This window comes from Cygnus olor, chromosome 15 (genome assembly GCF_009769625.2).
Source record: "Cygnus olor isolate bCygOlo1 chromosome 15, bCygOlo1.pri.v2, whole genome shotgun sequence".
Taxonomy (NCBI): domain Eukaryota; kingdom Metazoa; phylum Chordata; class Aves; order Anseriformes; family Anatidae; genus Cygnus; species Cygnus olor.
In genome coordinates, this window is record NC_049183.1 from 17426602 (window position 1) to 17449662 (window position 23061).

At 59.7% G+C, this 23061-nt stretch overlaps 1 protein-coding gene across 1 annotated transcript; it reads right to left on the bottom strand.

Moving 5' to 3' along the window:
• Window positions 1-411: 411 nt before the first annotated feature.
• Window positions 412-13609, bottom strand: HS3ST2 (heparan sulfate-glucosamine 3-sulfotransferase 2). The gene is made up of 2 exons (XM_040575188.1): window positions 13109-13609; window positions 412-1691 (listed from the first exon to the last, which is right to left on the bottom strand). The coding sequence occupies exons 1-2, from the start codon at window positions 13579-13581 to the stop codon at window positions 1073-1075; spliced, it is 1092 nt and encodes a 363-aa protein (XP_040431122.1). The 5' UTR covers window positions 13582-13609; the 3' UTR covers window positions 412-1072.
• Between the last annotated feature and the right edge of the window lie 9452 nt (window positions 13610-23061).

The following is a 23061-nucleotide window of genomic DNA, read 5'->3' on the forward strand; positions in this document are numbered from 1 at the left end:
GGGGGACGGCAGCCAGGGAAAGTGGAGGTGAGCTCAGCCCGGGGGCCATCTCGCAAGGCTGCACTTGACATTTAGGTGTAACTGTAGGCTCCTACAGAACAGCCCGTTAAGTTCCACCGTAAATTACTGTCTCTTGCATGTAACACAGCCCTCTCCCAAAGCCTGCCAGGAGGAGGTACTGACGCTGGGGTGTCTCTGGTGCTCCTGAGCGATGTGGTCGGGCTCCCTCCTCGCCGTGCAGGGCTGAGCCTCCCTCCCTCCCTCTGGTCCTGTCCACGGGGTCGCTGCCCCACGCCACTGCCCGCTTCGCCACCAGCCCCAGCGGCACAGCAAGGGGAGCGGGGCAGCATGGGGCTGCCCCAGCCCACGGATGGGCTTGCCCTAAGAAAAGCCCATGCATAAGGACCAGTGGTAGCCGCTTTTATTTACACAAGAGATCACATGCTGAACAAGGATGCTAGTGCCACTAAAGTACCCGTAACAGCAGGATTCTGTGCTTTATTCACAGGACAAAATATCGGTACAACATTTTTCAAAGACAGTTTTTCTTCAAGCAGATACATCTCCCCACCCTTGTGGCTGCACGCTGTGCTGCAGTGATGGAAGGCGAAGCAGAGCAGCTGGAGCCCTGCCTGCCCTGACCCCACAGACAGAGATGCCGCCTCCACTCCCCTGGCCTGGGACTACCCAGGGGGCCCTGGTTCACTTTGGGGTGCCAAGGAGGGGTGTGTCCTGGAGGAGCCTGTGCACGGGCTGCAAGGTGGGGCCATTGCCGTGGCCCAGGACCACAGGGCTGTACAAGTGAGCAGGACCCCACAGCACAAGCCACCACACCGCCGACCTGCTGGGATGGGCAACGCCTGCTGGCACCCATCCTGCAGTGGCCGCAGCAGGACTCTGCGTCTCCCCCAGCCCCGCTCACCCTGCAGCATCGCGGCGTGCTGCCCCGCCTGTGCCTGGGGTTTCCAGGAGGGACAGGCTGGCTGCAGGGCCTGGCTCCGGCCCCGGCCCCCACAGGCCACCCCTGTGGAAGACTGCAGCGTCACGTCACCACAGCTCTGCTCCCGGGTGCTTATTCCCACCTGAAGTCCTGCCCGACTGTTTCATAGAACTTGATATTGTAAGGTCTGTAAAAGTCCCGGAGCTGCTCTATCACCTCGGGGTCTATCTGCACGTGAGTCCTCCCTTTGGACTTGCCCAGGCAGCGTGGCGAGCTGCTGCTCTCTGTTTTTTTCAAGCAAGGAAAGCCTTTTGTCTTGTTGAAGTAGAAGTGCTTGTCTGTGATAACCCGTTTGATGCCCAGGAAGTCCTGGACTTTGCCCATCTCCCCAGCCGGGTCTGTGATCAGCTTCTCCCCGCTGACGAAGTGGATCTGGGAGAGGGGGAAGTACTGGAGCCAGCTCTCCAGGTGCACGGCGTACATCCCGATGCGGATGGCATTCCAGGAGGTGTCCACCAGCCCGAGGCTGCGGTTGCGGAAGGACAGCCCCTCAAAGGTGGGGATGTCTGGCTTCTTGGAGAGCGTCTGCGTGTAGTCCGAGATGGCGCGGGTGACCGGGTTCCTCACCACCACAATCAGCTTCGTGTCCCGCGACATGTTGAAGATCCGCCGCGGCGCCTCCTTGGTGACAAAGTAACTGGGGGTCTTCTCCACCGTGATCTGGCTGTCGAGCGTTCGTGGCATCAGGCTCCTGCAAGCAAAGAAGAAGATTACGGTGAGGAAGGAGCTGGGCCGCTCGCAGTGGCTGCCCACGCTGCACTGGGCGGTGTGCGCGGCACGAGGCTGGCAGGGTGTCTGGTCCCGGCAGGGCAGGAGGACACAGCTCCCTCCCGCAGCACTGCAGGGTCTGCCCCGGCCATGTCCCCCCATGTCCCGTCTGAGTGCCCCAGGAGAGGGCAGGGGTGTGCACCAGTGCCTCCACGCGCTCCAGCCAGAGGAGACGTGCAGCTCCTGGGGGGCTGGAGCCAGGCAGGATGGCGCAGAAGGGCACTGCTGAGCTGCCAGGAAGCTGGTGCTGTGCAGCAGCCAGGGCTGCTCCATCTCCACCAGTGGTAGATTCATCATCAGTTTAAGGAAAGTGTGTGAATTCATTCCGCAGCCATGAAGCCAAGCGGTCCTGCCATCCACCCTGATCGCTGCCATGGGCGCATTAACCAGGAGACAGCCTCTGCCAGCCTTCGCTCAGTCTTTTATCACATATTACTACACTGGTTGCCATTTGCACAAGAAATTACAGTGGCTCCTTCCGGAATTACTGCAATTACCTGGCTTCTCCCCTCCCTGATCGCATTAAAATGCAGCCAGGCTCCCGCACTCCCTGAGCTGTGGGCACCACAGGCAAGCACCAGGTGCCAGCCAGAGCTGCGCTGGCTCCAGCCCCTGTGGGGACACAGCCACCCCTTATCTGTCCCCTCAGCCTGGCAGTCAGCACTGTCTGCATGCGGCCATTGTGCCCCAGCACTGTGTGCGACAGCGGAGCTGCAGGGCCAGGCAGCGGGCGTGTGTGGGACGGGCGGCAGCACCGCCGCGAGTAGTGCTGGGGGCAGCCCGGGGGTGCTGCGCCACGAGGGGCTGGGGCCCAGCTTAGTGCTAATTAAATCACTTGCTTCGACAAGTGAACATCCAAATCAAATAAAGACTAATGAGATGGAAAGATTTATAAATTGGCCTTGTATTACTAGAGAAAGCTCTTAGATCCATCGCAGCCAGACGTGGGGCACAGCAGGAAGCACAGGGTGCCTGCACCAGGATCGCAACAGCACCCTGCGGCCTTGCTGCCCCTACGCCAGCGGTGGGTATGCAGGGGCCTTGCCATCACACGCACTGCCTGGGAGTGAGGAGCGGGTTCACCTGGCGTCCAGGTGCTCAGCCTGCCTCAGGGCTCCCCAGCCCTGCAAACCGTGCTGCCAGCCATACCCTGCCCCATGTCTGCTGCCCTGCCCAAACACCCACAGCCTGCTCCTGGGCCAGCTCAGTCTGCCAGCTCAGGAAATGCCGCAGAGCATCTCTAAGGCGTCCTCAGTGGGGCCAGGAGCAGGGGCATCACCGCTCTCCTCCCCGCCTGCAGGGCTTTGGAAGGAGCCAGGGGACAACCGTGCCAAACGCAGGTGGCTGCGGCACTGACCAGCACCCCGGGCACATGCAGGGAAGCGTGTGCCATAGGCACCCACAGGGTCTCCTGTACTCGCAGGCACCTTATATTTCAACTGTGTTTATTGCTCAAAAGCATCTGCTACTATTTCCACTTTGCAGTACAAGTTAGTGGCTCAGCGACTGCAATTTAATTGTGCAGCAGAACACAAGCTATAAGGCACAAGCAGGCGCTGCCTGGGGAGAGTTTTATGGTGAGCTGAGAAATGTGCCTCCAGGAAGGGTTTATTTGGAACAGTCCCTACGTTCAACACTCTGCGTCCGCATGTGCCCTGCTTGGAGCATCCCGCCAGCTGCCCGAGGCCCCAAGCGCAGCCCCTGCCCATGAGCCCTGGGTGCAGCCAGTGCCCCCCTGCTGCAACCGCTGGTGTGCAGGGGGCTTGGGCCCCCCCCGGCTCTTCCGAGAGGTCAGGCAGAGCTCATGTGAGCGCAGGGGAATGCCTGCAGCCTGGCAGGTCTGTGTCCCCTCCACGAGGGAAGCCGGGGAGCGAGGCAGAGGAAGAGCTGGTACACCAGTCATCTTAACAGACTTGGATCTATTGATGTCTGGGCTGGCCCAGTGCAGCCTCAGGACAGAAGCAGTCATGGAAAGCAAACATCAGCAACCCTGTCTGCAGCAATTCAGCCAGGCGGGAGCGAGGCACTGATTTATTCATGGGATAACCGTGCACAGACTCCAGGCCTTCCTGGCCTGCTGCAGCACAGCTGTTTGGGAACACTGCAGCCGTCTGGTGACCCCAACCAGAGACCGCCAGGGAAGCATCCTTCAGCCCTCTGGAAATCCACGTGGTCCCTGCAGGGTCCCTAGAACAAGGTCCACAGCCACCGCCTTTGGGCTTGGTCTGCAGAAAGAACCCTGATGGAAAACTGAGCTGGGAGGAGACGCAGCAGTGGCAGCGGGGGGCAGCACCCGCCTGGTCCCAGTCCTGCTGGCCTCGCAGCCCTCGCTTGCTCTTGACCAGTTTTCTCATTTGAAAGAGAACTAATTAGCTAGCATAAATTAATAGGGATGTTTTACATAGGTACCTGAGCACAGCCGTGGCTTAATTGGCCTTTCCCACTGCTCTGCTCCAAACCCCATAAATCCAGATTATGATTCCCATTGTTTAATGACTGTCAGGAAATGCTAATTTAGTGCCAGGCACCACTGCTGGTATCTCCATATCACAAACAAGTTTCATCATAAATCAGTGCAGGACAGCTTTATAAGCGAATCACTATTACAATATATTGGTGGAGAATCATAAAACTGCTGTTTCATTAATGGCTCATCTTCAGGCTTGTTAGACTTTCATTACGTGAGCTATTAGGTCCATGTATTTAAAAAATGAAATTACAGGTTCTAATCAATTATGAAAAACAAAAAATCTCTGCAGAGTAAATTACAGAAATGAGACAAGAGCTGTTTTTTTTTAAATGGACTCCCAGTGTTTGCTGCTCCTGAACAACAGAGACTGCTGAGAAAACAAAACACAGCCCAAATAGATAAATAAATCACCAGTGAAACCATGCAAGGGGGAGAAATGTCATCCACACATTCATCTTTATGTTAACGGCGGGATCCCCAGAGCTGCAAGAACTGGGAAATGCATTGCAGACTTAATTACAGTTGACTTTAAAATGATATTTTTGGACTTCTGCATTCACAAAGTTATTTGCATACAAATAGCATGTCACATAGTTTTAAGCCTCTGGCTCGTGTGTTTAGGTTTGAAGGCTCTCAGCACCTGGCCCGCGGCGCTGCGCACCCCGGCACAGCAGGAACAGCTCCGCGGTGCTGGGGCCCCTCTGGGCCGGGCCGCCCCGGGTGCCCCGCGCTGCCTGGACGGGCCGTGCCCCGCTGGTTTTGGGGTTGCTGCTGCCTCTCCTGCACGGTGCCAACCAGGGCCGAGGACGGTGCCCCAGGGAGGGGAGGTGCAGCGCCCGTCACAGCCCTGCCAGATAACAGTCTCGCATGCAGGCGGACAGACGCAGACCTTCGCCACCACTGCCTGCGGGCCGCAGCGCCAGCCCGCTGCTGAAACAACAAACTGGGCTCTGGGCTGGGCCCCTGGGCCACAGCAAAACCCCAGGGCTGTGCTGCCGGGCTGGCAGCCCTGGGCAGAGACATGACAGTCCCACCGACACCTTGGGAACAAGGCGCCCTTGTGTCGGTGCAGAATCTGCCCTGGGATGGACCGGCGGTGGTTTTGGTGCTGCCTTCCCCTGCCTCAGGACTCCCCACCAAGGGGCTCAGCTCCCCCTGCCGTGTGACAGCACCGCTCACGCTCCTGTCACACCAGGCCCTCCCTGTGCTCATCTGATCGGCACTGCCCGGCTGGAGAAAACACACGGGAGCTTTCTCCATCTGGCAGCGTGTGCACAAGCCGTCCGCACTTTGTCCTAGTGAGGGGAATCTGCAACGCAGCAGAAATGGAGGAGGTTAAAAAAGCTGATGCTGAGTGAGCAGCAGGGCAGCTCTGCACGGAAATCATTAGGGAGGTAGTGGAGCGAACTCCACTCCGGCCTCGCAGAAGCAGCATGGGCTGCAGGAACGCCTCTCCCCTGGCCTGCACAGGGACCAGCCCAGGGACCAGAGACCCCTCCTGGGGCCCGTGGGGCAGCTGCTGGGGTCCCCTCCGAGGAGAAGGCGTCAGAGGCACTTCCCAGCAGCAGCGCTGGGGTGCAGCTCCCTCGTCGCTCCCAGCACACGCTTTTCAGCAGCTACAGGCTTTCCACTTCATTTGCTTTTCACTGTGCTTGCCAAGAAGGCTAGCCCTCTGACCACCAGAGGGATTTAATTATCAGGGGCATCGCGGCTCTCCCCGCCTGCCAGCTGTGGGCTGCAGACACATCTGCTCGGGGTGCCCATGCACACACCTCCCACCCGGCTCCCCCCGGCCCTCCCCAGCATTCCCTCCCTCCAGCCACACTCTGCTCGGCCGACAAAGTGGGCAGACCGACAGCCCCTTCCCCTTCCCCCTCCCTGAGGAGGTCGGCCTGGCTGCTGTTGTGCTGGGGAGAGGGCAGGTACCTCCAGCCCACTGTGCCCCCATCCCTCTGTGCCCCCAGCCCACCCCACAGAGCGGCTGCCCTGGCCCCGCTGCCATTCTGCGAGCCCAGGATGCGCCCCGGGGACACGCAGCAATCCCTCTGGGCTTCCCAGCACCAGCCAAATCCCCTGCTCAATGCATTAATCTGGCTGGAGATACAGCACTAATTCCTCTTGAATTAGAGATTATTTTTATTGTAGTTACTAAATTCTTAAAGCCCTTTAGTGACATTTTATGTGAGCGCTAATGCTTGCTTCCAACCTGCAGATTCGGGGTTCTATTTGCCCACGTTACTGGAGCAAGGGGACGGGCGCGCCCAGGTGGGATGGCAGGAGCCGCAGGAGGATGCTTCCCAGGCGCCAGGCAGCAGCACAGCACCAGGGCAGAAGCCACTGCCTGTCCCTGCACGGCCAAGCTGGTGGCCGTCCCCTGCAGTGCCAGAAGCCAGCACATCCCCTGCCACGGACAGCCCGGCCCTGCTTCTGTGGCTGCCCCGGCTGCACTGCTGCGAAGGCAGCGCCTGCCCTGAAGGAGTTAACTTCTCGCCAGCACCTTTCCCAGGCCTGAATTATTAATTTTCTCATAATCTGCCTTTGGGCACCCTGCGGCCCCTACAACGCTCCCACATTAAAGAAACATACGCTCCCTTGCTGCCTACGTTGCTTTGATGTCGAACATGCGTGAAACACTCTCCCAGGGATAAATTTGTACAAAAATTCATCAGATGATTGAGATATTGCTGATAAGCGTGCGTGGGGGAGCGCGCACTCGATAATCCCGTTACGGCACAGGTCTGCATCCAGCCCGTGCAGCACGCAGCAGAGCTGGCAGCTCCTGGGTAAATATTTGCCTGTTGCCGCTCGCTGTGTGCAGAGGATTTGGCGAGCACATCCAGAGCTCTCCTCAGAGGCCGCAGACTGAAGTGTGTGTAATCCTGGACTTCATCCACTCATCGGCATAAAAACAAACTGTTTAATTTGGCAAAAAAATCCCAAGTGCTGGCTCTTGTGATGAGGGCCGAGCGCTTTCCCTCAGCCACCCGACGTCATGGGCTCAGCGCCTGCGGCTGGGACACGCTGCCTGGGCACGGGGAGAGGGTGGGCAGCGAAATCCTGCAGCACCCCCAGCACCCGCTGGGCTCCCCTCAGACCCGCTCCCGTGCAGCCGGCCCGGCTGGGGCACACAGGGTACCTGGGCAGGCACCAGTGACGCGGGGACCCAAAGCGCAGCTGCTGCTCTGAGCCGGCCCGTCCCCGGATGGCCCCGAGCTGTGTGCCTGCTGCAGAGGGGTTGTGCCGTGCTGTGCTATGATATGCCGTGCTGTGCCATGCCATGCCGTGCCGTGCCGTGCCGTGCCACAGGTGCATGTGGGGCCAGTGCTGGGCTCGGCAGGACTTCAGACGCTGTCAGTAGATGAAAGCTCAAGCAAAGCTCCACAAAGGTTTAAGCAAAACTGGGTCAAGCATGCGAGAAACTGAGGTGTGAGGAAGATAAAATAGCTCTTCTGGTGGAGTGACATTGCAGCAGACTTTTAGGACACAGCAATACAGCAGCCGATACCTAACAGCTGGCGGTTATGCAGTTACAGAGCACCGTGAGGAGTCCACAGGGCACAGAGCACCAGCCCTGGTGCCCGGGTCCCCCAGGCCTCCCCATGGCAGTGTTGCCTGCTGAGGACAGCCACGCTACGAGGGCTGGGGGTGCTGGCCCCGGGAGCAGGGCTCTCAGCCGAGCAGGATGGACTCGGCTGCGTCCCCCTAAAGCCTGCACAATTCAGGGATCACACCGTCATCCGCACTGGGAAAATGATGACCTGAGGGATGACCCAGGGAAAGCCCGTCCCAGCCCCGTGTCCCTCCTGCCACACTGTGAGAACACCTGGGCCCTGCGCCAAGGCAGTCCAGAGTTTTAATGATGGATCAGCTCCCTTTAATAAATGTTTATGTTCAAAGATTTTACACCAGCGCTCACAGACAGATAATGAGGGACATTTCAATGCATAAAAGCAGTGTGAACACAGTAATTAACTTTGTTGCTGATTCATTTTTAATCATTCAAATGCTCCAGAGATTTGCTGTGTCCTTTAAGTCAACAAAATCTTTTCCAAAGGGCACACTGCCGATGCCCTTCATGCATGCAAGCCCGTGTGTAACTCCCATCTCTGTAAATAGCCACCCACCACTGACTCCCAGCACCCAGCAGCCACAGGGCCAGGTAGGGAACAACCCGCAGGTGAGCACACCCCAGCCCTGTGCAAACTAGCCTCCAGGGGAGGCCGCAGCGCATGGAGAAGGGCTGGGGTTGCCCCCTTTGCCATTCCCACACCAACTGTTTTCAGGGGTGACACTTCCAAAATGAACACCCAATAAAAATCACATAATGTGCCACGGCTGCTGCAATGATTCCCTAACTGAAAGCTCAAGTCAGAGACGCATTGCCCGCTTGGTGATATTCCAGTGCTTGTGAGCATGCAAAGGAACAGGGCAGTGTGTTGGCACCGAGAACAAACACAGCAGCGGCCCCTTGCACGCCTGCAGCCACCCCTCACACACCTCTGCTACGGCCCCCAGGCCAGCTGGGCTGTGCCACCAGCCGCTGTTTGCCAGGCCCTCGAGCGCTGCCAGCCCCAGGGCCCGCTCTCTCCCGCGGGGCTGGGGTCCCTGCAGCCAACCCTGCGGCGGACACCCGAGGTTGCCACAGATCAGCACCCTTCGCTTGTCAGCTCCATGGAGCATCCATGCCCACGGCCACGCCAGGTTCTGAGAGGGATTTCATGCTACTGAAGCGAAGGTTAGAACAAATTGCAGTGTTTACAAACAAGGTCATGGAAGACAGAATGAGAGCACGCATCATTAATATTGAAGAGTTGGCGCCCTACAAGGATTTACCTCCCTGTGTTCTCCCAGGCTCCGGCTGCCCCTGGGCTCTCTGCTGCCCCAGGCCCACCCCGGGACCATGGCAGTGGCCAGGGCAGGCGCTGCCTGCAGGGCAGCTCCTCAGGCACACCAGCCTCTGCCGGAGGTTCGCACCCATTCCTCTGAGCCAGGGCGCTCTCTGAAGTCAAGGAAACTTCAAAGCATCCTTGAAGCTTGCTGCCTTCCTCTCTTCTTGCTAATTAACTTTAGCAAAATGCACTGTCAGTCAAGCCCACAAAACAGTCAGTGTCATCGGGCAAACCCTAATGGGCTCCCATTTGTGTGTGAGCCAACCTGGCCATTAGCAGAGAGCAATTAGCGAGGCGGAGTGCGGGAGCCAGGGCTTGCACACTCCCTCCACTGGCGTGGGGGATGCAGCATTTTCCTCCCCACCCGGGGTCTGTTCCCTGGGGCAGCCACGAGCCTGGCAGGGGAGGCTGGCAGCGCTCGGCGTGGAGCACCCAGCAGCACCCAGCAGCCATCCCGGCCCAGCCGCAGGGCTCTCACAGTGCGGGGGAAAGCCGGGATTCAGCCAGGCGGGGAAGGGGCTGACGTCGGCTCTGGTCTGGTGCTGACCCCGGGACAGGATTCACACAGCTGCATCCCAGCTGGAGCCGCCCAGGGCTGCCCATGGCGCCAACGCCTTTCAGCTCAGCTCCCTGAGGACAGCGATGCGGCAGTGCCGGCCACACAGGAGCAGCCCCACCTGCTAGGAGAAACCCCTCTCTATGGAGCATCTCATGGAGTTACTCGGGAATCTTGGAGAGGAAAACTGCACCCATGGTTGCTGCTCAAAGTTAACTGCAAATTAAACGACACTGTCTTCCCTGCGTTCTGGAAAATATTGAAGGTTATTGGCACACTACCTGCAGCAGGAAAAGCTCTGTATCGAACATTTAGTCCAGGATTGGTGATGAATCGATATTCCCCAGTAGCTGGCTGTTTGGTTTCAGTTGTCTTAAAACAGATCTTGCTAAAAATACCTTTCCTGTAGTGTATCTCTAGCTAATGAGGTGGATTAGAGAGGCTGATGGGAATTGGGAACGGCATGGGTGTTTCTGGTCTGCTGTCATTAAGCAGGCAGCTCCTGAGCTGCATGGTCTCGTGTGGGGGAGAGCAGAGGGGTCCAGCTCAGGGCCCACTTGAAGTGTGCAGTCTCCAAGATGAAAGAGCCAAGGCTGCCCCGGGAGAAGACAGGAGGTGCTACAGGATCCACCACGGAAACAGCACCTGTGAGTAAGCACAACATTTGGAGCCAGCAAGGACAGCGGCATCACATCTCCCCTGTCACTGGTTCTGCCACCTCCACATCGGCCCAACTCAGGGTCAGGGGAAAACACAGGAAAACAGAAGCTAATGTTTTTGGAACATCACGGGGAGTCAGCTCTCTCGCTGCTCTCACCTGCATCAAAGACCTGCTTGCTCCCTCCATTCGGCTCCCCACTGGAGCACAAGTTGGGAAGGATGGAGCTGCACTGGTGCTTGGCCATCACAGGGGCCAGGGACTCCTGAAGCTGATGTCTCTGCTCACAAGAGGGGAGCCTTTGCCCTTCCACGCAGCCCATGTTCTGCCTGCAGAGACCCCAGCACGGCGCATCCCCTCTCCCAGGCAGCAGGAACAGCCGGCCCCTTGCAGCCAGGTGCCAGTGGTGTCAGCTCTGCCCTTCCCCGGGACACAGCCGCTGCCAGGACCCTGCTCCTGCCTCCTTGGTCTCTTGGCAGAGCAACACGAGCTCATCATGCTGTGGGTTAGACCTGCTCCACATTTAATTGCTCCACTTGCAAGAAGTAAAATCAATTCCACACTTTGTATGTTAGCAGCCTCTGCGCTTATGTTTTGGCACATTTGTGAGGTTAAAAAAAAAAAGTAATAAAACCAGGGAAGTGTCATTTAATTGTTTTATCTGAAGTAATTTGGAAGCTCCACTGCGATCTATTGATCTAGACACAAAGCCAGGCCCCGGCAGCCACGCTCCCATCACTGCCACCACTCCTGGAGCAGTGCCGCGAGGTTCGGTCCCGCGCTGCCGGCAAAGCTCCCAGCCCCAGGCTCCCCACACCCCACTGCAGCGACCACACGTGGGGAAGTGCCAGAGCCCAGAGAACTTGCAGGGGCCAGGACTGTGAGCAGGACCTGAACACAGGATGGAGAGGCCGTTTCCCAGCCAGGTGCTGAGCACACGCAGCTCCCCTCTGAGCGACGCACTCGGCAGGACCTGTGTCCTGCTGCATTGCCCATCCTGCTGCTTCGGTGCCCTTCAGACAAACCACTGCTGCTCCTGTCCTCATCTGCCTGTACTGCAGAATCGCTCCTGATTGCTTTCAGGCAATGCAGGACAGGTGACAGCATCTGACATCTGGATGGGGGGACAAACCTGCTGAGGGGCAACGGCAGGTGAAGGGCAGGAGGAATTGGGCTTGCTGCAGTTGCCTTAGGACGGAAACGGCTTCAGAGCGCTCCACCCGCACCTGTGCTGGCTCTTCAGTCACCTGCCAGCAGTACCACAGCAAAAGGAACAGAACATATCCCTCTGCAGGGTCTGCCGTGACCCAAGTACAACTCAGCAGTGGATCTCCTGACAGCCCTCCCCGAGCAGTGCTTGAGCTGCCTCCCCAGCACAGGCCCCGGTGCCAGTGCCCATGGCTGGAGCACGACCCCTGCGATACACAGAGCATTTCTGACCTGCTCACAGTCAGAAACCAGCGTCCTGACGCCACAGGCATGACTCATGTCTGGCCAGCAAGGAGACAAATACAGGGATCCCAGAAGAGCTAGGAGTGAGCATCACATCACGGTGCCTCGCAACCCATTTGGCAGCCAAGGAGCACTGCTCTGCCCGGGGGCAGGGCACATCTCTGTTGGAAAACCACTGCTGAGACAGAGGAGTAAGTGCATGAGAAGGGAAGGAAGCAGAGATGGGGCTGTGCACCCATGGGCTGCCTCCCACAACCAGCTCCGATTCTCTGCCTGTGCTGGGCATCCTTCTCCTGCTGCAAGCCCACAGGCACCTGGGGGCTAACAAAGCCTCCCCTGCTTCCCAATGCCCCTGCAAGCACCCAGCCCTGCCTGAGAGCAGCCCAAAGCTCCTGCAGCACTTGTCACGACACGCAGCAAACAAACACCAGCACGCTGGGCTGGACACAGCAGGCAGAGGCCAGCACATTGCCCACAGCACGGAGTGTGGGCCACAGACGGGGATGAGCCCACGCATGGCGCTCGCTGCCTCTCTGAGCACTGCTGAACTGCCCTCAAAAGCCTTTACTCAAATTAAAATCTTACCATCTCCTGCTGGAGACGCACTCACTGTTCTCTGCAAAGTATGAGAGATCGCAGACACACTCACTTGTCTGAGTTGAGACAGACGAGACGGAGGAGGACAAGGGCTCTGAGGTGCCCTGAGCAGGGCTGCAGCACCAGGGACAGTAACTGTGCCATCCCGCAGGCTTGTGACTCTCACGTTTCGGAGGCCCCTTCTCACTGGCGAGTGTTTCTTCCGACGGGTGGGAAGCCTGTTTTACCGTCCTGGCTCCAGCGCCAGGGGCCCGCAGGGACGGAGACGGGGCGTTTGCCCAGGCAGGGCGGATGCGGGTCCGGGGGCTCCAGAAGCCTCGCGGGAGGGAGCCGCACGGGGCTGGGGCACGGGCTGCCCTGCCGGGGAGCGGCCTCCCCCCCGCCCTGCTCGGCCCTTCAGGAGGAGGACGGTGAGGATGAGGAGGAGGGAACCTCCCAGGCGCGGCCGGGTGCGGGCTCGGCCGCCAGCGCAAAGCCTCGCCCGTGCGCAGCGCCCGCGGGCGCCCCGGGGACGCGCCGGTGCCGAAGGGCTCGCGACCCGCGGCGGGAGCAGCCTCGGGCCCCGTCCCCGCCCGCGGTCCCCGGGCACCGCCACCGGGCACCGGGCAGCGCCGTGGCGATGCGGCCCCGCGGGCCGGGCGGGGGTGCCCGGGGCCGGGCGCTCGGCGGGGCCGGGGCCGGGGCCGGGGCCGGGGCCGTTCCGCGGCGCCGCCCTCACCTGTACCACTCGAGCCCCTTCTCGTAGTTCCTGTCGAAGAAGTGGGGCTCGGTGCCCAGGGCGCGCACGTCGGGGTGCGCGCGGATGAACTCCAGCACGGCGCGGGTGCCGCCCTTCTTGACGCCCACCACGATGGCCTGCGGCAGCCGCTTGGCGCCCGGGCGGCCCGGCCCCGGGGCGCTGCCGGCCGGCGGCGCGGGGGGCTCCCGGGGGCGGCGGGCGGGCGCGGCGCTGCCCGGGGGCTCGGCGGGCGGCCGCCCGCACGGCCGCGACTTCTGCAGAAGTTTCTTGGCGGCGGCGGCGCTGCGGGCGGGCGCGCAGCGGGCGCGGGGCGCGGCGGGGCCGCCGCAGCAGCAGAGCAGGCTGTAGCACAGGTAGGAGCAGGACAGCGACAGCGTCAGCAGGAAGAGCAGCCTCCGCGCCAGCCGCCGGGACGGAGCCAGGGCCCGCCCGCCCTGCGCCCTACGCGCCATGGCTCCATGGGGCCGGCCCGGCGGGCATGGCGCGGCCCGGCCCGGCGCGGCTCGGCGCGGCTCGGCGCGGCGGCGGCGGGGCGCGGCGCTGCCCCCGGGGCCCCGCGGCGCGGCCGCTCCGGCATGTCCCGGGGCTACGCGGCGGCGCGGCCGGGCCGCCCCGGGGGGCTGCGCCCGCCGCCCCGGCCCCCGCGCGCCCGCGGCCCCGGCGGCGCGGCTCCCATCCCCGGCGGGCGCGGCGCTCCGGACGGCGGCGGCGGCGGCGGCTCTCGCCTCCGCGGGAAGTGCCGGGGCAGAGGCGGCGGCGCTGCTATTTAAGGGGCCGCCTGACGTCAGCGCCGCCCGGAGCCCCCGCGATCGCTCGGCGGGGCCGGGGCCGGGGCCGGGGCCGGGGCCGGGGCCGGGACCGGCCTCGCTCTCCCGCCGCGCCGGGACCCGGAGCGGCGCCGGGGGCTGCCCGCGGCCGTCCCGCCCCGCCGGCTCTGCCCTGCCCTGCCCTGCCCTGCCCGGGCGCGGAGCGGCCGCGGTCCCGGTGCGAGCCGCCGGATCCCGGCAGCGGGGGGGCCCCGCAGCGCCGCGCCCCCCTTCCAGCCCCGTCCTCCCGCCTGCGGCGAGCCCTGAACTGCCCGCGGGCGGAGGGCGGGGGGCACCGGGACCGCGCCTCGGTGGCTGGAGCCTGGCCCGGGGCAGGGCCACCCGGCTGCACACGGCTGCCGCCCGCCCCGCACAGGCGCCCGGGCCGGGAGCACGACTCGGCGCTGGGTCGCGGTGGGCCCGGAGCGAGGAGCCACCGGTTCGGGAGCCGGGAAGGCAGGGCTCGAAGCCGCGGGAGCACAAGGCGCGGGCAGAGCCGGCAGCGGGCTGGGTAAAGCGTTGGCGGCGAGGCAAGGTGTCCTTCCAGCTCCCGGGGATCCTCCTTCCCGGGCGCCGGAGCAGCCCCGACCCCGCGGCAGGCACTGCGAGGGAGGGGACAGGAGCGAGGGGGGGGCGGCCCCGCACGGCAGCGGTGATTTCTGGCCTCAGCAAGGGCAGAAGGAGCAGCCGTCAGCTGGAAGAAGACGACGCCAGAATTACATTTCTCTGCCAGTTTGGGGATGTTTAGTCTACAAACCGTGATGGCCTAAAAGCAGGGTGACCCAGGAAAACCACACGGTTGTTGCAGGATATGGATGCAGACTGCTGCTTCGTCCCCGGCCCTCTGGCTCCCTCCACTTGACACGCTTCCTTCCCTCTCGCACCCTGGCAGCCCAGGCTTCTGCTTGGTTGCTCATGCTCAAGCCAAAAGACTGTGTGCAGCACCACTTAAACATTAAGAGTCACTGCCCCTGCTTTCTCAGCGTAGAAAGCTTGTTCAGCTGCAGAAAACTACTTGTCTTGTTACTTGGGAAGAAGGACGATAATAGAATGAGACAGGCAAAAAGTGGCAGCCCAACAGAAACAAGGATACTGTGAGCTCCCTGGCAGCAGGGTGGGGATGAGATTTCCTCTTGTGCAGCACCCAGGAACTCAGCGCAGATGTAAAGAAAGATGGAGAAGGCTGCTGAAAAGCAGTGCTCTCTGCAGCCTTTTTGCCTGTGCTTGTGTGGGAGCAACAAAATTGGACCTCGCTGGGAGTGTAAAAATAGTTACTTACGGAACAAAGTGTCTGATGGATCAGGAGAGCTCTGGAACGGTAGGAGGGGATTGGTCCCTCGTGGGACTAACCTCATCGTCCTGGCAGGGTGAAGTGACCCACAGGAGCTTTGCGTTTGGGGCACTGGGTGCCGCGTTTGGTGCTCTGTGCAACAGCAGCTTCTACCAGGGAGAAGGGGCCAGAGCAGAGGCTCGGACACCAGCAGCTCCATGCAGATCTCAGTGGAAAACAGCAGCGTACATCCCATGTCAGCCTGAAGGAGTCAACAGACGTTGGGTTATTCCTGGCTGGTGTAAACCCACCCACGTCTGGTACTTCTCTGGGCTGGGCACCTTCCGCCTGAGCTGATGCTGTGCTGAGTGAGGAGGGACGGCCGATGGAGCCCCTGCTCTGGCTTCAGCACCTCGGCCCGGGATGTTGCCTGGCCCGGGCAGGAGCACGGAGCAGGGGAACCGAGGGGCTGGGCGCTGGTGGGCTCCCTTTCCAGGGCCAGAAGGCATCAATCACTCAGCTCCGCTCCATGACAAACTGCCACAGGAAATCTGTGGAAAAGTTGCTTTTTCCATTTTTAGCCGTTTTATTGCCTCCACGTGGTGATCCAGCCTCGGCAGCAAACACACAGCCTAGGCATGAACATTAGAGGCGCCTGGATAAATAAAGCTGGTGTGGATGCCTAGACACCTCCAGGTTTCTCTGCTTTGCAAGGGAGGAATGTTTTGTAAAGCTGACAATTTTGCTTTCAGTCTCTGTATCTTTGCAGGGCATGTTTTTTCCATGACATGTTTGCTGTTTACACCCAGCTCCACATAAACAACAGCTTTCCGGTGTTCTCAGCACACCCTCGCCCTGCCACCTGTGCCAGTGGGAGCCCCGGGGGTCAGCCCTGATCCTGCTCTCCCTGGTGGGGCTGGAGCCCTGACCCTGCGCTGCGGAGCTGCCCTAGTGGGCAGGGAGACGGAGCCCTGACAACTGCAGGAGATTCCCTGCTGCCCACCCGCTGCCTCGCAGCTTGGTGCTGGAGGGATGAGCACCACGAGCGCCAGAGTGGGTCCTGCCTCCCAGCCCTTCCTCCCCACCTTTACGCCTTTCCGAATTGAGCTGGCACTTGCTGTTGGCTGCCAGCCTTGCGCCTTTCACCTTTGTCTTCTTTTCCCCATCTGTTTGCCTCTTTTCACAGCTCGCTCTCTGCCTTACCTCTCCTTTGTTCCTGGCTGTCTTTCCAAGATGATCTTTCTCATCTTTCCTCCTTCACTTCTCCCAGGCTCTCTGATCTCCCGTGTTGTGGTGGGATTTACCAAAGCAGCTCAAGACCGCTCTGCCTTGCCCTGCATTAAGTCTTCTGATACCAAGTCCCATCCCTCCCAGGTCTCTCCCATGCTGGTTGTCCTTCATTGCATGGTCCTGGGTGTCAGACTGCCCCAGGAGAGTTCCTTGCGTGCCTCCCCTTCCGTGCTGTCCCCTTGCACAGAGCAGCACCAGCTCATGGGATCGTGGGGGCAGTACTCATGGGGCATTTCAAACCCCACTGGAAGGATGCAGAGCCCAGCCTCAGCCCTCAGCCCCTTTTCCCTGCCATCCTCCCCTAGCAGAAGACTGACAGCAGGTAAGAAGGAGCCCTGTTTAAGGGCTCATCCCAAGCACAGGTCGCTGACGGGCAAGCCAAAAGAGAAGGCTGCAGCAATGTAGAGATCATAGAAGGTTATTACAGAAATACACAAAGAAAGTGTGCTGGGAGCACATAAAACCTATAGGAAGAGGGGGAAGGAATAAAATGCATACTGGAAATAGCAAATAAGATTAAAGGTGATATTCTACCCTTGATGTCTTCAGGTTGTAGGCAGAATAGATCAAGGTTAGAATTTATTTCCAGAGCCAAAAAAGCCCTCAGGGCCAAAGTGTCATTGTTAATCCAGTTTTCTGTGTCTAGTATGTATGTCATTAACAACCTTTTGATTCCAGGCTGACAAACTGCCACCTTTTCTTGTGCTGTGAGTTGATGGCTGAGCAGTACATCTACCTGGACAGGGGTTGTTTGGTGCCACGGGGCAGACAGGGCTGAGCTGCTGCAGCCTCACAGCGCTGGCAGTGTCCTTGAATGCCTGCATGGAGCCTCCACCACGTGGTCTGCTGCTCCCAAGCATCTCCCCGTTCTCCCTGTCTGGATGGGAAACTTGGAGCTGGAATGGGATATTGCAGGGTTTTGCAGCCCAGAGGCAGAGGAGAGAGGAACGCTGCTGAGCCAAGCCCATGGGCAGCAGCCCCAGTGGGATTCAGGGGCTCGGTGGCACAGAGGATGGGGATGGTAGCAGGTCCCCCAAGCTAATTCCGTTTTGGCTGTCCTGGCCTCAGCGCCACTTCCAAAGGCCCACCCTGGCTTCTGCGGGCTCCCTTCTGGTCCAGCACTACCAACAAACTCACCACATGCAGGCAGCTTTCCAGGCTCTGAAGTGCGGGGTCTCACCAAGGACAGGAGAGTCCAAAAGGCTGTGCCAAGCAGCCTTGACTGAGTCTGAAACTGCTGTAAGCCTCATTAATCACTTGTAAATGCACTGTACTCCAAATAAGGTCAGAAACGATAAATTTAATTTTGACTCTGACTGGAGCTACTTTGGTCCTAATTCTCAGCCTCTCACCCAGCCAGAGCAGCCAGCCATGGCCCCGCTGCACAAACTCATTTGATTCTGAATGTATTTTTAAGCAGGCTGGAGGGGTGCTTAAAAGCTAAATGGCTTCCCCAGGCTGTAATCACTGCTGGCGGAGTCCTGGAATGAAAGGGATAAAAACGGGAGGGGGGCAGGGAGAGGTTTTAATCTCGCTGAGTAGATTACAGAGATTACTTCAATTTAATCCTTACGTATCTGTCACTGACGCTGCAAAGAACATAACTGGACGTGGGCAGGGCCGAGCTCTCCCAGCCCCATGCCTGGCAGCGCAGTGGCCGAGGCTCTGTCCCCAGCCCGCACCCACCCAGCAGGGTCAGGGGGCCGGAGGGTGAGGGTGACCCTCACGTCCTGGCACTCGCTGGCAGCTGGCTCCTCCTCGCCCCACCAGCACCCTTCAACCCTTTGGAAGGAGCCCGAGACCCCTCCCAGGTTTCAGAGGGCTCTGGGCAGCCCTGCTGGGGCTGTGCGCACTCCGTGCCCCGGGGAGGCTGTACGAACAGCACTGCACAAAATAAAGCAGCCGGTAGAGTTCATCTGCACGCTGCAGCAGACAGGGGCCCTGCAACCATCCGCTGCCCCTCGTCACTGCATCACCATGCATGAAGTTCTCCTAGGCGCTCCGCGGTGGCTGCTTCAGTTAAATCTCATTATTGTTCCTTGGGGACCACAGGGACAGGAGCTAGTTCTCCAGTAACTAGAAATATCTCTTTGGCTCACAGACCTTCACAATCACATTTAACTCCAGATGAGGAATCTGTAGTCAAACGTGGGCCAGTAATTTTTTCTTAAAGCTTTTCTTCTAGTGTTGCCTCATCTTCACCCTAGCTCATCTATAAACTTTATAACCCCATCCTTGCCTTAGAGCAAGTATGCTTTAGAGCAGAAAATAAAAAGAAAACTGCCCCATCCACACCGAGGGTAGAGAATCGGGTAATGTACACTCAGTCCTGACACTGTTGTGCCCTCTGGCACTGGTGCTGGCTGAGCAAGGCTTGCCCTCCTCTTCCTCACTGCATCAGGAAGCAGAACCTCTCCAGGTGCCCATCTGACTCCGCTCCCCATGCGCAAGGAGAGACCAGAAAGGTCTGTGCTGGCCTGAGATGCCCCTGCTGCAGGTGTTAACTCCCAGCCCAGCCCATGGGAGCTCAGGGGCAGTAAATGTGTCTGAACAAGAGGCTCTGCTCGCTGTGGGATAAGGCAGCCAATTACGCCAGCCCCGTGAGGTCCCAGGGACACAAGCAGGGTTGCACCCCCTGCGTGGGAAGCACGTTGTCCACAGGAGCTGAGCACCAATTAATTCCCTCAGCTGGGACAGTGCTGGTGGAGCCGCAGCCCCGAGGCTGTGCCGGTGCCACGAGGTTGTGCCGGCACCGCGGGTGCGCTGCAGCACCTCGAGGCAGCGCCGCAGCGCGAGGGGCAGGAGGGCGCTGGGTGGCCGGGTGCCGGGGGCTTTGCCTGCCTGCACAGCCCCTTTCCCTGCGAAAGCGCACGTCCTTCGGATCAGAAGAGCTCTCCATCAGGAGCACTTTGAAACACCCTGCCTTCTATTTTTAATGGGATTGAAAAGAGAACAAAACCATTTAAGAACTTGAGGAATCAAAGCAAGTGTCCCCACATCACACCCAGTGCTCACAGCTATATCCTGATTAATGACAAGCAAGAGAGGGGAAACAATATTTAATCACACCCTGTTTATACTGGAGCCAAAAATCAAAGCACTGCATTTCTCTTTCATGAGAAAAACGAGGTGGGCATTTACCCTCTGGTGATTAAGTTTCCCACTATGAGCACATCAATTTCCGTGACTTGGCATGGGGTCCTCTATCACACCACAAACGAGGACTTCCTTAGCAACAAAATATTACAAACACTGAGCCAGATCCATACACAAGACACCGATATACATCTATCATTTTGTCTGGATTATCTCAATATGCTTCTCCTTGGGGAGCTGGAGATAAAACAGTCGCAGCCAAACCACCGTTAACGATTGGCATGGCTACAGCAGACCTCAGCCGAGGACACCACGGTGCTCCCGCCACCGGCCCTGTGCCCCCAGGCGTGCGCTCTCGCCTGGGTACCGCTGCCCATGCGTGCGCGGCTGTGCTCATGTGGTGTTGGAGGCATGGTGCAGTGCAGGGCACGGGGGCTTTGGTGGGCTGAGCCCGGCAGGCTGCCACGGGGCCAGACGCTGCAATGCTGGCAGTGCCGTTGCGGTGCTGTCCCGGGCTGCACCCACAGCAGGGGCCCAGCCCCACGGCAGGGACCAGGCAGGACAGGCAGGGCTACAGGCAGGGCTCAGCCGTGGCAGTGCCGGCGCAAGGGAGCGGTGACGCAGCCCCACAAAGTGGGTCAGGCAGCACGTGGCCTCCGCGACACCCCCCACCCTCCTCGGCTTCCCTCCTGCCTGCATTGATTTGCTTTGGATTCCTTGATTAATTAATCTGAGAGAAATGCAAGGTCTGTTAATTACCCCTGATTAATTAGGGTGAACTTTTAATTGTATCCCTAAGCTGAGACGGGCCGTTCAATAGGCTCCATAATCAGTGACCCAGCAATCTCTTTTAAACCAATTAGCCCTGTGTAACGAGTGAACCGGGCTGGGAGCTGCCTGGCAGGCGGGGGCGTTCCCAGGGTGCTCTGCCATGGCACGGCACGGCACGGCACGGCACGGCATGGCACGGCACGGCACACCACAGCTGTGCTGCGCTGTGGGGCTGTCCCCATGCCTGGGACAGGCTGCACCAGCAGCACTGTGCCGCCAGCCTTGCACGGGGCCCAGTGAGCCCTGTGAGCTAGCGCTGCCCTGCAGGGCTGTGCCTGTCCTGCACCCCGCACGTCCCACGTCCCAAGGGACGCAGCAGCCAGTCACAGTGGCACTGGGGTGCTGCGATGGCTGGGGGCTGCGGCAAGGGGCAGCCTCAGGCACTGCTGCTGGCTGGGATCGCCTCCCCTGCTGCCTCAGCTTTTCTGCCCGTCGGGAGCTCTTCTGCGAGCTGTGATGTACGTGGTTAAAAATACAACCCAGCATACACCCAGAGACAGAGAGAGGCAGAGATTGATCTGGTTTAAAGAGTTCTTTCAGCTTTTTGATCGACTGACATCTCCCCAGACTCCCAGCCACTGCGGGAATGCCCTCCCTGCTGGCGCCCAGCACACAGGTGGGTCGATGGCCATGCTGTCAGCCCGGGGCCTGACGGATGTCCCCAGCGCTGCGCCGGCAGCTCCAGCCCTGGCGTGGGTGCCCCAGTGATGGGGCCCTGGCTGGGCATCTGTGCTTCCAGCATGGGCTGGAGTGTGGGGACATGGCACCTGCAGCCCTGAGCCCTGCTCGCTCCACCACGATGCCCTACTGTCCTTCTGTCCTTCTGTCCTTTTGTCCTGTCCTTCTGCCTGGCACTTGCACTGCCCAAGCAAAAGGCTCTGCCAAGCCAAGAAAACTTTCTTCCCATTGACATATTTTCATCATCTGCTGCAATTTAATATCCAGGTCAGGAAGCAGATGGAAACCAGCCCAGTCGTGCTGGATAATGGGGACAGTAACAGTTGTTTATGAGCTCTTGTTTACCGAATCAATTAACTGTGCAAACCAAACCAGCCGCCTGCCCCCTCTCGCTCCTGCTCCTGCATCTCCTGGTGGAGCTGAGCACATCATTACAGCGTGGAGCACAGTGGTGCGCACGAGGACAGCAGCAGGCACCTGAGCTGCACATTGCCCCATGGGGCAGAATCCCACGGGGATCTGCAGCAGCACGGCCAGGGCAGGGAGGGCAGCACGTGCAACGGGAGGAACAATGGGGTCTGCCTGCAGCAAGCCCCCTGCCTCAAGCCCCCTCTGTGTCGGGGGAGTCTCACAGCTCAGATACACCCATGGAAACTCAGCAGCTTGTGCTAACCAGGAGCCAGAGGTGAGGGTCTGCACTTACAGGTTCCCCCCAGACCCAGCTTTGTCTCAGCAGTCCGAGGCCAGCCTCCACCTGCAGCTGGCTGTAACCCACCAGCAGCACAGGTACCACCGGGTCCCCTTGTCCGGCCCCACAGCTGCCCCACTGCCAGCAGCGCATGCGCCCCTGCCCGTGCCCCTGCCAGGGCTGGGCACAGCTCACTGCCTGCCCCGGAGACTCATGGCAAAACCTCCCGGGGAAGTCATTAGTAATTAATTTGGTTTCTAATCCTCTAATCCAGCTGCTCCTTGATTTGATAAGCGAAAAATCTGCTCCGGCCACATGGTCCTTGTTCCATCTGCTATTTGCAGTTGGAGGCACTGGCCAGGACGAGTGCCACCGTGTGCTCTTTTCATCGTGTCCCCAGGTGTGAGGGCCAGCCTGCTGCACTGATTTTCCCAAGGCCAGAGCACCCTGGGGTCCTGCCTAGCCATGCCATGCCGTGCCGTGCCGTGCCGTGCTGTTCCATGCCTGGCTGCTGGCCTGGCACACTCACAGGACTGAGGGGCTCCGATCCCCATCCCAGGCACAGTGAGGGGGCTGACAGGACCATGTCCCCCCTGCATGTGGTGCTCTGCTGTCCTCACTGGACCTGCAGCCCAGCAGGACAATCCCCACCCCAATTTTAGGTCAGCACTCGGGACCCACCACACCCCTCGTGCCAGGCTGAGGACAGGTTCTTCCCATGCCGGTCCCACTGCGGGGTGAGCAGAGCCACCGACCGGCTGCACTGCGAAGGTAGCAGCAGTGAAGCCATCCCTGCCTGCAGCACGGCCACGTACCACGCCAGGGGCTGTGCCCCAATGTCCAGCTCACCCATCACCCCGGGCTCTTTCTCCTCTGAAGCAGCGCAGTGAAACGGGGGCTGTGTCCCTGGCCTGGTCCCCAGCGCTCGTGGGCACGGGGCCACGCACCGCCCACAGGGCTGGAGGCTGCGATCAAGTGGGGCTGTGGCACACTGCGGGATGAGGGAACATCACAGATGAGAGGCCAAATCCTTCATTAAATCCCACATTAATCTCTAAGAACAGTGATGTCAAAAATCTTAGCAGCAAAATTAAATTTTGTAGCTATATTTCAGCTGCACAAAATCAATATTAATTACAGCAAGAGAGACATTGCTGAGAGAGGGCCTGACCCAGTATTTACCCGCTGCAGTAAAACTCCAGCTTGGTAACTTGTTTATATAAAATTACTGCACATGTTTTTGTGGCGCACAGCTTCCAACCTGACAGGCTGT

Bases quoted from the DNA above. Each gene is read 5' to 3' on its own strand.
- HS3ST2 (XM_040575188.1), bottom strand. From the start codon at position 13,581: ATGGCGCGTAGGGCGCAGGGCGGGCGGGCCCTGGCTCCGTCCCGGCGG. The intron at 1,692-13,108 runs GTGAGGGCGGCG...CTTTGCTTGCAG, and splicing joins AAGGGGCTCGAGTGGTACAG to GAGCCTGATGCCACGAACGC.